The sequence below is a fragment of the Pteropus medius genome, unplaced genomic scaffold, assembly GCF_902729225.1.
Source record: "Pteropus medius unplaced genomic scaffold, Ma_sr-lr_union100, whole genome shotgun sequence".
Classification (NCBI taxonomy): Eukaryota; Metazoa; Chordata; class Mammalia; order Chiroptera; family Pteropodidae; genus Pteropus; species Pteropus medius.
The window spans coordinates 16,915,079-16,930,276 of NW_024354499.1; the positions used below are offsets into that span (position 1 = coordinate 16,915,079).

The 15,198-nt window shown below is 49.5% G+C and overlaps 1 protein-coding gene across 5 annotated transcripts in view; it reads right to left on the minus strand.

The window, feature by feature from the left end:
• The window catches only part of SH3RF3 (SH3 domain containing ring finger 3), a 342,553-nt gene that overhangs the window by 73,477 nt on the left and 253,878 nt on the right, over positions 1–15,198 (minus strand). For 4 of the 5 annotated variants that reach the window (XM_039852593.1, XM_039852592.1, XM_039852591.1 and 1 more), the window contains one exon: positions 12,526–12,879. The exons of the other annotated variant lie outside the window; for it this stretch is intronic. In XM_039852593.1, the coding sequence (XP_039708527.1) occupies positions 12,526–12,879 (354 nt within the window). The remainder of the gene's footprint in view (positions 1–12,525; positions 12,880–15,198) is intronic. 5 annotated transcript variants of the gene reach the window in all.

Consider the following 15,198-nt stretch of genomic DNA (forward strand, 5'->3'; position numbering starts at 1 on the left):
TTGTTTTCTTTGACACAGTGGCACAGACATAGACCCTGAGAAGAAATAGCTCCTTGGTTTAATTTTTAATATGAGTCCAGAAAACACTGTCATCACCCCAGTTTCGAAACGAAGAACAGTGAAATAAGCATATTTTCTTTATCACACTACCACTCCAAAACAGAGTGTAAATCAGACTCTTATGAATGTGCTTCCCAAAGAAAACTTTAGAATAAAACATTTATGGCCCGATTCTCCTGCTTGGCTCCAAAATGAATAGCAAACAGCTGGCAAGGCCAGGGGACCTGGGGGGGAATTAGGCAGGCGATGACCAGCAGGGCCGGGTGGAGCGGGGGCCTGGGCTGGAAGAACTAATGCTGACAGCTGGAGGTCAGAGGTCGAGAAGCCTGACAAGATGGTCTGTTCCAGGACAGGGAGGGCCATGCTTCGTGCTGACATAACCTGCAGTTCTCTCTTCAGCCCTTGGGAGAGCTGGCTGGCCGCCTAAGATGGAGGCTGCAAGGAGGCCTGACATCACCTCGAATGCTGCCCACTGTCCATTCTCCTCCCTGCAGGCACTCTAGATTTGCTCACATACAATTTGACCATCGAGCATCTGGCCTGCTGACTGTAGACACAGGCCCCTCTCTTAGTCCTGTGGTCTGCTCGGGAGTGGACAGATTCACCCAACAATCAAATCTGGACCGTTGCTGCCTCCTGCTTTTGTAGATAAAGTTTTATTGACACCCAGCCACATCTACCTATTTACTGTTGTCTCTGGATGCTTTTACCTACAAGGGCAGAGCTGAGCAGCTGTGACAAAGACCACATGGCCTTCAAAGCCTAAAATATTTACTATCCAGCCCTTTAATGATAAAAACTTGCCAGCCTTGCAGCAGTTCTGTAACGAGGACAAGGCTTCCGTTTCTGCTCTCGCCTCACTGGGCCAAGAGTTGGGACCAAAAAGTCACATTGTGCCAAAAGCTTAACAAGGCAACCCCAGGAAATTGTTAAGAGAAATGGCCAAAAAAGAGGGGGTGAGTATGAGAGAGCGGCAGCCATAAAATGGCTCCAGTTTAGAGAATGAAAATCTCAAAACACCAGTGAGGGAAGGGGAGATCTATAAATGTAGTTATAGAATGTACTTCTTACCTATTGGGGCTTCACAAGTTTCAAATTTTGACAAACAGATTTAGCCCTTGAGCCTTTTTCCTATGAGGAAGAGTCATAGGTGGGTCTACATTCATTTCTTTCCTCTCTAGCCTTTGTCCTGTACAAGAGTCAGTTTCTTTGGTGGTCTTTGGCCATAGGAAGGTGCCAGTAGCTACTGTGGATTCTCCTTCTCCATGCGAGTCCATAAGACCAAAGATACCTTCATCTGGCTTCGCAAAAAAAGTATAATATTCATATCCCAACGATCAGTGTGTTCTGCCTTTAGACAGAAGGTGCTTCCTAACTAGTAAGTGGCTATAAGAGAGACCGCTCCAAAACCCCGTTTTGTTCAACCACCCATGCATCTGAGAGCTTTAGTGTAGAGCACACAAGGCACTGAGGGTGCAAAAGGGGCAAGTACACCTTCTGTCTTAGCAAAGCTCACAGGCTGTCAGGTTGGCAGACAATGACAGACATTATCAGAACTGTGCTGTGAAACTGCACAGAGACGTGCCAAAAAATGAAACTGGACCTCTTTCTTACACCATAGACAAGAATAAACTCACAATGGATTTAAGACTCAAATATAAGACCCGAAACCATAAAACTCCTAGAAGAAAACATAGGCAGTGAGCTCTCTGACATTGCTCTTGGCTATATTTTCTTTGGATATACCTGTTGGGGCATAGGAAACAAAAGAAAAAATAAACAACGGACTATGTCAAACTAAAAAGGTTTTGCACAGCTAAGGAAACCATCAACAAAACCAAAAGACAATTTATTGAATGGGAGAAGATATTCGCCAATGACACATCAGATAAGGGGTTAATATCCAAAAACATATAAGACATTCATAACTATTTTACACCAAAAAGACAATTCAGTTAAACAATGGGCAGGAGACCTGAACAGACATTTCTCTGAAGAGGATATACAGATGGCCAAAAGACATATGAAAAGATGCTCAACATGACTAATCATCAGAGTTGAAAATCAAAACTCCAATGATATTACCTCATATCTGCCAGAATGGTTATCACTAATAAATCAACAAACAACAGGTGTTGGAGAGGATGTGGAGAAAAGGGAACCCTCATGTACTGTTAGTGGGATTGCAAATTAGTGCAGCCACTATGAAAAAAAAGTATGGAGGGTCCTCAAAAAATTAAAAATAGAATTATCATATGACCCAGCAATTTCACTTCTGGGTATTTATCTGAAGAAATCCCAAACATTAATTCAAAAAGATGCATGCATCCTTATGTTCATTAGAGCATTATTTAAAATAGCTAAGATATGGAACTAACCTAAGTGTCCATTGATAACTGATTGAATAAAGAAGTGGTGGTACATATATACAATGGAATATTACTTGGCCATGAAAAAAGAATGAAATTGTACTACTTGCAACAACATGGATGGACCTAGAGAGTATTATGCTAGGTGAAATAAGTCAGACAGAGAAAGACAAATACCATATGATTTCACTTATTCGTGGAATCTAAAAAACAAAATAAATGAACAAATAAAACAGAAACAAACTCTTAGATACAGAGAACAAATTGATGGTTGCCAGATAGGAGGGGGTTACGGGGATGGGTGAAAAAGTATTAAGAAGTACGAATTGCTACTTATAAAAATAGTCACAGGGATGTAAAGTATAGCACAGGGAACACAGTCAATAATGTAATAACTATGGTGTCCGATGGGTGCTAGACTGAACAGGGTACTCACTTCATAAGATATATAAATATCTAACCACTATGCTATACACCTGAAACTAATATAATATTGACTGACAGTATCTGAAAAAAAACTTTTTTTATGTAAAACAAAAAAATATCGCACATCAGCCTGGGTGTGAGAACTCAGGGGAGCAGGGAGGGTGAGCATGTCAGGGAAGGCTGCCGGAAGCTCCCTATCCCGAACCCAGTCCAGATGCTGCTTGGGGGTGTGGAAGAGGACACGCAGAGCTCAGCTTGGAGAGAGAGCAGGCAAGGTGTGCTCTAGGAAGGGGCTGGGACTGGCCCGGGAGGAGAAGGATGGATGAGGTCGCTAGGAGATCCGGGGTGAGGTGGAGAAGGTTCTGAATTTCCTTATTGTCCTCCCACCCAGAAATATAATGGAGGAGGCTTGAGGAGAGACAGGAGACCCAGAGGAAGGTGACCTCAGTGATCCTTGGCACCTCCTTCCCTCTCATTTGTTTCCAGAGGCAAGTCTACCCTCCCAGCTCTGACCAGCCCTGGCCTTTCCCTGTGCTGTTCTACTTTGTGCTTCCTACTTTCTGTGCTCTATGAGCTATGTTCTCATCTCCTGGAGAGCCAGGTGAGTCCTAAGTCTTGGTCCACAATGAGCCCACATCTCCTTATGTCTGCCAGGCTGCTCCTTTAACAAAAGGCTCACCAAACTTGAGAGGATGGAGTGAGGGATGGACTGCACTCCTGGGCCAGCACGTGCACGCCCAGAGCTACCTGGCGCTCACCAGGTGCCAAGAGGATACCAGGGACTTTTTATGATGCGTCCCTCTCTGGTCTGCGGGAGAATGGCAGAAATCTGCGGATATGGTTCCTGTCTTGTCCTAGCAGCAAAAGAAACACAGTTGACACCTAACGCCATGAACAAATAGCCTGGCAGGTGAGGAAAACAGAGCTAGGCCACTGGGTAGCCACGGCATTCTCTTGTCCCCACCTTAAAGGCACGGCAACTCCCAGATTTACTGAAGAAAAGTCTTCCCTCACAAGGTCCTTAGGATGAAATTTTTTTTTATTCATCCCAAATTCACTTGTTTATTTTTTTTCTCCTTATAAGGCATGGAATTAAATTTGTAACTTTCTCAAAGGGCTAAAGTAAGCTCCAGTTCTCCGCCATGCAGGAGCCTATGGGCCGCAAGGGTGGTCAGCGGCGGCCAAGCCTTCAGCACTCCCCCAGCACCTCCTCTCGCTGAGAGGTCCCGCGTGCACTGCGCACCCTCCTGCAGCAGGTGGCGGTGCTCTGTGCAGATGCCCCGGGAGCTGCGAATAGAGTTTTTCTCACTTACTTCTCAGTCACAAGGAAGACATCCAAAAATGTTCTCTTTTGATGTTTTCTCTACTGAGTTTCCAACACTTCCCTTCTAGTGATTTTAAAGGGCACTTTCCTAGTCTCAAGGGTTTCTGTTTGCTTATATGAAGTTGATCGGTAAGCCTCAGGCTCTGAGCTGAGAAACTGGTGAAAGAGCCTGTTCTTGGCTGGATGGGCTCAGCCCGCATGAGATCCCAGTCACTTCGCAGATGACAGCCACAGCCTGCTGGGGAGCATTTCCAAAATGTGGAGCACTCAGTCCCACATGGACAGCAGCTAGCACAGAAACGGTCCTGGTTTTCAGAAGTGTCAGCTCTTCCTGTACCGTCATTATCTACAGAAAGCAATTCCACTTCTTTAAGTTGTAGGACTTGCTTTGGTCACTGAAACGTGAGCAGGAGTGACATATGTCACCTCTATGCGGAAGCCTTTAGAGGCCATTGTACTAGCTGCCGCATTTCCCACCCTTACCACAGTGACTGGAAACATTCTAGACCAGAGGTCAGCAGGTCAGAAAATAAATATGGTATTTGAGCTTTGTCACAATTATGCAGCTCCTCTGTGTGGCCTGAAAACAACTACAGACAATGTGTAAATGAGCAGGTGTGGTTGTGTTTCAATAAAACTTTAATTTACCAAAACAGGTGGTGGCCAGACTTGGCCTGCTGGTAGTTATCTGCTGGTGTCCTGGGAGCATCATGGAGCAGTCTTTCAAGCTGCCTGCGATGGATACACAGTATGGATGAGAAGTAAGCCACTGAGTGTTTGGGGCTAACTGTTACCACAGCATAACCTGGTTCACACTGGCCGATACAGGATGCTCCAGAGCTATCTGCACCCACTAAGGTTGCTCAGGCAGTTTGGTGAAGGCTTGTTACCTGTTAGTTTCTTATTTGGTTTATGAGGGCACTGTTCTAAAATGTAAGTAATAATTTCCTAATTTGATCCAATGACCTTTATAAACAAATAACTGGATTTTTAAAAGTGCAGTCAGCTTAAATGGCTTGTTTCCCTCTCCTTTCCTCTAATAAGCCTCCCTCCCCGGTGGGATGTGGGTGTTGTGGGTGACATGTGGGTGCTGCTCCATTATTCATGAGGAACTAAGCTGACCCCCTGACCTCTCCAAATGGCAGGGAGAAATAATTCATAAGGCTATAAATGTGAGCAGGGTGAGCCATCTGAGGCTTAGGCCCACTACATCCCCCTGGGACCCCCTCGGGTGGTCACCTCATAGCTGTGAGACAGACATGGTCCGATACCCACTCAACAAGAAGTTGAATGGGTATGAACCCCCACTAAGAGCCCAGTGCCAAGACACAGGCGAATCACACCAGCTCCTAAAAGACTTCAAAGTCCAAGGGGATAGCCACATGCACAATGACAAAGGAACACATTCCATGATAAACACATGGGGAAAGTCCTGTGGGCACAGAGACAACAAAGGAATTGATCTAGTTGATGGAGAGGTGACCTGGAGCCATGGAAGGCTGCAGAGGGAAGGTGAACACTTCAGAAGGCTGAAACGGGTGAACGGAATTCCTGTGTGGGGATGGCCTGTGTGTTGCACAGTGGGCAGGACGAGTAGGGAGGTGGACGAGCAGGAAGCAGGCACAGCCCGGACAAAGGAATCAGATGCCGCAATTTTGGTGAGGGGTCAGACCACTGTGGGGACACAGACAGCGGGTCTCTGCAGACAGCACAGGAGTGGACGGTGACACATGGGTAGGCTAGACAGACAATCTGGGGCTGAGATTGAAGGACTTTGCAGACCAAGTGAAGGAGCCTGGAGTCCATCCTAAGGCAGTGGGAATCTCCAGAAGCACTTGTGGATAGATCAGCCTTATTGTAGATGGATTCACAAGGGCCCCTAGAAGCAGGGAGTTGGGAATTCAGTTGATGCAGTCTGGGTGAGGGCTGACAGGAGCCTGAACCAGGCAGGGTAGGTGCCATGGCGAAGAGGGAGTGACTCCTTGGCTGTGGCTGGGAATGCAGTGTGCCTGATATGCACATGCTGCTCCACATGTCCCAGCTTCCTTACAGTTACATTGGGGCTGGGCGACTAGTTCTGGCTAATCAGAGAGGTGACTGCAGAGATCTGGTAATCAGAGAGGAAGAGGGACTCGAATTTTTCTAGGCTGAGGTAGTCAAATGCTCAAGTGCCTCCTCTGTTCCCCTCTCCCTGTTGGAGGCCATATGGGCTGAAGATGGCACAGCTACAAGAGGAAGCTGGACGCCAGCTTGAGCGCGTCACCCAGGAGAGCCACTGGACCCACTGGAGAAGCACATGACAAATATTCCCCGTGTTAAACTATACTGGGGCCTGGAATTGATTGTTATTACAGCACATGACAATTACATTGTCATCCCGACAATTACAATCGGAGAAAAGTTTTGGAATTAGAGCTGAGACTCTGGATGGCAGAGGTTTGAAACTTGTAGAGTCTTACTTCGGGAATTTGTGAAAAGATGGAATTAAGAAGGGGAAAGAGGAGAGTAGTTATCTTTCAACATATATTGAAATTGAGGTACCTCTCCAGGTGAAGCCATCAGGTAATAAGAAAGAGAATCTAGAGTTTCTTTAGATTCTATAGAAGCTAAAGGTCTTGGAGGGCAGAATTAAGGCATTTGAGGTTCAGCAGTTGGTTGGAAGAGAGCCCCATGGGAGAATGTGCAGAGGATGGAAAGGCCAGAGAAAGTCAGGGTTAGAGAAAGAGGGTTCAGTGAAGGAGGCAAGAAAACTGCTCAGAACTGAGAGAGAGGGGTCCCGGAAGCCAAGGCAGGAGACAAGCTCAGGAAGGGAGTCTTGTTCACAGCGCCCAGTGCTGATGAGATGTCAAGGAGGAGGAAGATGGAGAAGGACACTGGACCTGGGCCCTGGTGACCTTGGACGGCTGGGTTTCGACAGCAGGGATGGAGGTAGAGGTTGGACTGCAGAGGTCAGCGCATCCTACATGAGAAAGTAGAAGTGTGTTAGAGGCAGAGAAGGAAAGAAATGGGGGCCTCCAGCAGCAGTGGTGGGAGAAGACAATGCTGAAGGGAGAAGGGACAGTTTCCCCTTCACTGCGTCTCCGTAGCCCTCACTGTGCCCATGGCACCCTCTCGGGGCGGGGGGTAGGGTGGGGGAAACAGCACCCGGGCAGTCATTGGCCACCGTCCTTCTAGTCCTCTGCTTCCACATCTTCTTCCCTGTGTCCTTGGCTCTCAAAACAAAGCATCGGGACACTGTATCTGGAGCCTTTATGATTTTCCCTGGTAGCCATTTGGTACATGGGAACCTTCGTGAGACCCAGGCTGCTGTCTCACAGGATACTCCCAAAGGAGAAAGGAGCACAAATTGCAGAATCTCCTACCTTTTCCACCCTCCCATCACCACTGCAGAGGAACTCTGAACGGGGGAGGACATTAAATTAGGGCCTTTCTTTCAATTTCAGGCCCCAAAGTCAAAAGCATTCTTTCTTTTCTGTCTAGAACTCTCTCCTCCCTACCTGGGCCCGTCAGCTAACCTTACACAACCGCCACTTTTCTCCTTTATTTTTCATCACAGCTTTTTCCTCCTTTTCATGTCACTATCGACACAGCCTCAGCCTCAAGCCTTTCTCTGTAAACGGCTAGAGAGTCAAAATTTAGGCTCTGTGTTACATTGCCTCTTGCCCTTTTCTTTCTTTATTTCTTCCTCTCTTTCTCCTATCCATCTCCTTTTTCATTCCTTTTTTAAAACAACCTTTAAAAAATACAAAAATCATTCTTAGTACAAGAGCCGTACAGAAGCCGTCTCCTAGGCCATGGTGTGCCAGCCCCAGGCCTTGCTCAGCGTCCTGGTGGCAGCATCAGCTGGAGAGCTCTGAAGATCGTCTTTTAGCTCTACTGTCTCTCTTCTCCTCTGTCACATGAGTGCGGGCCCCCTGTCCGCTGCTGGGACAGCATGTTGGTCCCAAGTCTAAGCTTAGAGAAGTGAAGCTACCTTCCCAAGCCCCAGGGAACCACTGTCCCTCTGGCCTGGGCATCCAAAGGCCTGTGAAGTAGACCTGAACAAGGCCTTGTTTGTTACACAGCATTCTCGCATCCCTCTCTGACTTGGTTTCACTGATGGGGTGGACTCTGGGATTGGAATGTTTGAAAGGTCTCTCCAGTGGTGTGGTATACCCCACACAGGAGTCTAGACAGCCAAGATGATGGCCCCAGCCTCTGGCAATGCCTCCTGGCTCTTGTCCACATCCCTTACATTGTTACCCTGAGGAGCAGGGACCAGCCTTTCCTGCTTTGGGATCTCTGGTACAAAGCACAGGCCCTGCACAGAGAGAACCATGTTACATTTCTGTCAAAAACCTCCAGTCACCTTCCTTTGTAGCCCAGTGAAGGGAAATGTTTTGGGGTGACCAATTGCCTTGTTATGCCCAATTTTAGTGCTGAAGTCCTTGGGCCCCAGAGAACCCCAGTCCTGGGTGCACCAGGATGTGGGTCACCCTCTATGGACTCAGGCCTGGGTTCTAGCAGGACTTGTAGTACCACCTAGGGCATGAGAGAAGGCCTGCGCTGCCTCTGGGACAGGCCAGTGAGTTTCGACCTGGCTGCACCACTCACAGTGGGTTGGAGGGGACTCTAAAGTCCCCAGGCCCAGACCAGACCACACCTTGGACCTACCACTTCTGTGACCCAGAAAAACTGTGCAATCTCTTCTATTAAATGAAGCAAGAGTAGCACCTCCCCAGCTGAGCTGCTTTCAGGGTGAAGTGAGCGGGGCCGGGAGTGTCCTGGGGGACCAGGCAGCCAAACTGGTTCAGTCCTCCAGGTGATAATGACATGCAGCCAAGGCTGGAACCTACCGCAGAGTATTCCAGATGGGCACCTCAGATTCCTTTGGCAGTAGATGCACGAGGCCAAGGGTACTAGACCACACACTGGCTGTCACTGGAGCAGACCAGCAAGCACTGACAGTCAGGAGTGGAAACTGGCCCATGGGGATGCAAACTGAGCCCAGGCTTCTGTGACGGCAGGCCCTTCAGCTTGGTGCCACAGCAGAGAGAGAATCTTGGAGCAGAGTGCAGTGATTAGAATGGATGAGGCAGCCAGTGTCCTGAGTATCATATCTGACATCTTGGGGCTTGTGCTTTGGTCCCCGATTCTCTGAGCAACAGAATGAATCACCACAGACGACACTGACATGTGTACCTAAGGGGAGGCCACCCCATGCCCTTTCATTTCATCCTGACGCAAGTCAGCTGGGGAGGCACCACTATCACTCTATTTAACAGGCGAGGACACTGAGGCTCTGGGAGAAAAGACTGACAGCTTTCCTGGGTAATGAGGTACAAGAAGAGTGCTGAACTCAGCACTTAATAGCAACTTTATAGGCTCAGAGAGGCTCAGCAACTCTCCTAGGGTGATATAGCTAGTGAGCAGGGGACTCTCTGCCCTACATGGCACTGTGTCACGTCCTAGTCTAGAAAAGAAAGGGAAGAAGGGAGGCAAATCCTCCTTCGCAGAGCTGCAGCTGCTCTCTTCAAGGATCAGCGGGCATTTTCCTGCTTCCTCTCCTTCAGCCTGAGGTCAGCCCAGAACATACAGAAGCTGAAGCTGAAGGGGTAAGTGACTTCAATGCTCTGGACTCCTATCCAGACCACTCCTTACAGGAGCCAGGGGGCGGGGAGGGCTGCTGGATGAGCATAGCACTGAGATGTTACTTATACCCTCTGGCCTCAGTTGTCTTCATCTATGAATAGAAATAATTAAACGGACTGGTTCTCTCCATAGTGAGGTGTGCCATATAGTGAAGGAAGCTGAGATGTGCTGGAAGCCCAGGCAGGGGAGGGGAGGGTCAGGCGCGGAAGGGTGAGGAGGCAGGGGTGGAGCAGCTGGCAGAGGCACAGAGCACAGATAGGGCCCTAGGCAGCCGTGCAGCGGAGGCTCTCAGGTTGAGCTGCTAGGACCACGAGCCTTTAGGCTTAACCATACTCACTGCATTTTGTCACAGCTATTGTATTTTAGAGCCATTTCTATAGAAACCACAATCCCCGCACTTCCTTTTAATTTTAAAGAAATGCAAAAGAGAGCGAGAAGAATCAGTGATGTTGACCAGCCTGAACTCAGCTACCAAGGGGCTCCCGTGTCCTCGGAGATCACCCGGGCATGGCACAGCCACACCAGTGCTTGTATGTGGCCACCAGCGTGGGCGTGTTTGGTTTATATTTGGTCATGTTCCACCACAGGTTGTTAGAATCAAATCAGTTAAATAGCAGGATAATTTCATGGTAGGCAGCCCTTTCTGATCTGTAGTCACCAACAAGGGGTCACATCAGAACCCGTCTTACAGAAGGACTCAGCTGGAGCCACTTACCCGAGGCCCTGTACAGCAGTCTGGCTGGGAGCAGGAACACAGGTGCAGCCCAGCCCAGCCACCCCTTTTCCATTCCAGCTGGCAGCTTTTCCAGGGCAGAAAGGCTAGTTGCTTGGAACTTTCTAAAGAATACTGTGCGATGTTTGATGAAGGTTCAATAATTATCAATGATGACAGTTGCCTTTGTGCTCCAGTAGAAAACTTGCTGGGACCCATGAGCAAGGTTATAAAACCTCTGCCCCTCATGGCCTGAGAAGCCCTGGGTGTGCAGTGGGGGGTATGCATGAGTAGACAGAGCTGGCTTAGGTTCTAGATGACCAGCCTTGTCATCTCACAGGGGCCAAAACTGTGTCCTGTCAGTAAAGACATTTTGTGTCACAGACTGGATGGTCAGACCAAGTCTGGAGGGGCCTATGGATGACATGGGGCTGGCTGGACACTCCTTGGGGCCAGTATTGCCCCATACCCCCTGGGCACCGAGGAACCTGGGTGCCCCTGCTCTGCCAACCTGAAGCCTGTTCCCATGATGCCAGCCTGGCACATGGAGGCCTCTGTGGATGAAGGCATGCATTTCTCAGATGCATGATCACAAAGTCCATGTCTGCCCACCCAAGCACAGAACTCTGGGACCGGGTTCCCCTCCCAGAGTACGTCCAGCCTGGTGGGAAGGAAGACCTAGGAGGCACTGTGGCCACAGTAGGACTTGTAGTCTGGCATGCCCTAGCAGCCCTGGGTGAGCCCTTGGGCAGGCCAGGGGATGGGTTATCTTAGTGTGACACACGAGACCAGCAAAGAAACACAGAACCAGAAAGGCGGTGTTGGACCAGTGGCAGAGCCAAGGGGCTGGTCTGACCATGAACAGCATGCTGGGGTCTGTAGGATGCTGCTCAGCCTCACCCCTTACAGCTCTCAATAGCTGGATTAAATTAGAATGGGGAGAGAGGTGGAAACTGCTTTGCTTGACCTCTTGCTCTGTCACAACTTTCAATTCAAGTGGAAATGATGAAAATGAGTCCCAGGATACCAGTTATCCCTGAAATAAGCTAATTCTGCACTTACATTTTTGTGGAACAAAGCGGGGCACAAATTTTTTAAAAACCTGTTTTCTTCCTGCTCTGGGGGCTGTCTACAGTAGGGCCAGACTGCAAAGCCGAGAGAACCCCCTCTGATGTATTAACTCAGAGGCCGAGGGCAGGGGAGGAGGGAGAGGCAGAGAGGACACCCACGGCCACAGAACACACGTCCTGGGGCAGAAGGAAAGTGCTGGGAGCTCTGCTAATGTTCACGGGTCCTGCTTGCTCAATTTTTGGAACCCCTAGGGATCATTGAGGGTGGTAAGCCTTAGACTTAGTACCCACAAATGACAGGACGCGAAGACCCGGTGGCCCTGACTGGCTGATTAAAAATAAGGTCCTTCCCCTCCCTTCTTCTCCCCGGCTTCCCCTCATCTCTAATCTTCTCCTTTGTATTACAGTGGAAGTGGAACCAGTGCCATATCTAGAAGTGGAAGGTATCCGTAAAAATAATAATGAAAGTACTAAGCAGTGTAGCCAGTTCTGGTTCTGAGCTCTGGCCCTTTCACTATTTGTTGAAAGGGAAGGATGTTGACAAGTGTTAGACATGCTAAAAATGTCCCAGCATGAGACCAAGGCTTTCCCCCACACAATTAGATACACTGAATGCTAAGATGGGAAAACTTTCTTGCATGGTGAACCAGTTATTCAAAGGCTGCATCATGGACCATTGAAAAGCACCTCCTTGAACATCGAGAGTATCTGTCACATATTTTCTCTGGTAGTAACAGGTATACATACCACCAAGGCTTTAGGGAGTCCGTGAGGCCAGGGAGAAAGACCGCAGTTCACCCCAAAGGGTGTGCTGCCTTGGCCTCCATCATGCCAGTTCAGGGGAAGGAATGCTGAGCTTGGAGCTGAGGATGGAGCCCCCAGCCCCAGGGAGGGATGCCCAGCGCCGCCCTGTCCACGCCCCGAGGATGTTACCTGGGCGGGAGCGCTGCAGGACAGATGAGCCAGGTCCCCGATCCTGGCTGCCGCCCGGGGATCGCTGGAGCTGATCAGAACTGGAGCACTAATTTCCATGGAATGCCTGTGGCTGGCAGCCTGCGAGGACCTGTGTGTCATGCTGAGCGCAGTGAAGGAGTGGCGTTTCTTGGCGTTCTTCTTGCTGTCCACACGCTGTTGAAAGGCACTGACCGCCCCCGTGCTGCTTAAAGTGGGACTCGGGGCCACACTGGCCACTGCGCCAGGGTCAGAGGACAATGAGGCGTGGCAGCCAGACACAGCAGCTGGGCAGGGCTTGTCCATCTCAATAAGCTGCTTGGCAGAGTCGTTGAGCTAAGTGAGAAAGGGGGAAAGGGGGTCATTAAACAATGATCACATGCGACGTCCAGCTCTCTGAGCTCTCCCAGCCTGTGTTTGCATTTCAAAACTGACAATGTGTTCAAATCGGTCAGATCTTTCTAACAGGGCATCCAATATGAATGGTGCAGTGAAAAACATGACTGACTGGAGTGACGTCTGCAGATTTTATTGAAAAGGTTTCTGGAGCAGCTGTGTTTTCCAAGGGCTGGCTACCACGGCGGCCCCCGTGTAGCTCCAGTATAGCCCCGATCTTTTGCTGGGCTGCCCATTTCTGAGGTGTAAGGTATAAACCTGCAAAGAGTGAGGGACCAGAGAGCGAGGAGCAAGGAACGCCCAGCCAATGGCCGACATCACCATGACAACAGGTTCCCAGCCTGCCTTGTACGATCCGGTCACTCTGGCAGGAGAATTCCAGGCATGTGACCAGAATGTACTTTCTAATCACTGGTGACAGCAGGTGGCAGGGAAGTGGCTGGGTGAGCAAAGGGGCCGTGGATGTTCTTTCAGTCAAGACGCAGAGCTGACCTGACCCCAGTCTGTGAGGACTCAAACTGCATCGCTGTCAGCGACCCAGCAAGGACCTGGATACGACTCCTTCCCTTCTCCCCGCACCTGCTCCACAAAACAGCAGGCACTTTTACAGGGAGGAGTTTGATCCTGGTGGAGCTTATCGGAGAAGGTAGGAAGGGCTCAAGTATGCCAAGCCCATCAGGAGAGGTGGGATGAGCACCAGCATTCTGGTGGCTAACACAGCTTTCCGTCCCGATGCTGTGCTGGCAGCTGGAAGGGCTGCGGGAGGAGAGGCGCCCCAAGCTCCAGCAGGGAGACCCGCAGGGCCTCAGGTTAGATGAAGGGTCAGTTCACTGTCTAGGAGCCATAAAGTCACCCTGACTTCTAAATTTGGAACAAGTTTTTCATTTAGAGTGTACAACGGAACCCCTTCCCTCTGAGGCAGCACTTGGCTTCACCTAAGTTCATGCCTAAAAGTGGAACTTACAGAGATTGAAAGAGTAAAGTGGAGGGAGCTAGTTATTGTGTGTTCAGTGTGGCCAGGAAGAAAATGTGATGTGGGAATCCATTTGGGACTACTTCCACCAGATGGGTTAAATAAATGCCATTATGCTAGATAAATGCCTGTAACACTCCATTCTTTCTGCCTCATCTTTTCAACACTAACAGAAAAAAACTGAGTCAATGCCAGCTAGCCCTCTGGGGACCTACCTCAGGAAGCACTGAGTTAAATATGAGGGAATTCAAGCCCTTGCTTTTTGTTTTCCCCTCCCCCGACAGGTGTGGGTGTCCTGGGCTCGGAGCCTGTCACAGGTCTCTGTCCCATGTGGCTTGGCTGTACTGGTGTTGGACAGAAAAGCCACAGTCACAACTGCACTAGCGGGCTTGAGTGCCCCAACTCAGCCTCTTGACAGAGCCAGCATGCAGCCAGGCCCGCTGTGGCCCAGAGCAGAGCCTGGGGCGTGCCTACTGGACTCTCAAGGCTGGCTGAGGCGTCATCCCTGCTCTCTCTTTTTCTCTTTCCGAACACCATATTCCCAAGTTTCTAGCCTATGGACATAAGCTCTGTGTGGTCCCTATGGGGAGATGCCCAGAGAACAGTTGCTGTCAGCTCCTGCTCTGCACAGTTGGCAGTGAAGCCTGAGGCTCTCCCTGTCCTGACCTGGGACAGGTGAAAACAGCCAGGAGAGAGCAGCCTGGGTTCCAGCAGGTGGACAGGGCCGACTACAACCCACTGATTTCTTCTCAATAGGCTCAGAAGTAGAAAGTTCCCTCCACTCTGAAAAAGTGCCATTTTCCTAAAATTTACTTTAACATCTGGGCTTTAGCCATGGCTTTTCTGTGTGACCCGAGAGGGAGGTGCAGGCATGCCTTTCCTTGAGAGGCCTGCAAAGTCAGGTTGTTTAGCTATCACTGGCAGACCAGACTTGTACTAACTGACAGCACAGAGCTAACTGATGTGTTCCCGTACAACGCCCCAGACACATAATAGAAAAGAAAAAGGAGAGGTAGAAAGAAATATACCATCTCAGGCAGCCCTGACATTGAATGGACCCTGCGGCCCTCCAGATGCTATCAGAAGAGCACCCCACAGTCCTCCCATAATGTAGGGGAGGTTTGGATGACGACCGTGAACATGAGATAGAGATAACATTCCCAACACAGATTAATGCTGGGGGTTAGCAGGGCTGAGCTGATCAATGGGCCTTAAGCCCAGAAACTCAGAGTTTCAGTGTGTCCAAGCAGAGTTGGTTGTCCTAGGCTCTCCGCAAGCATTTCTTC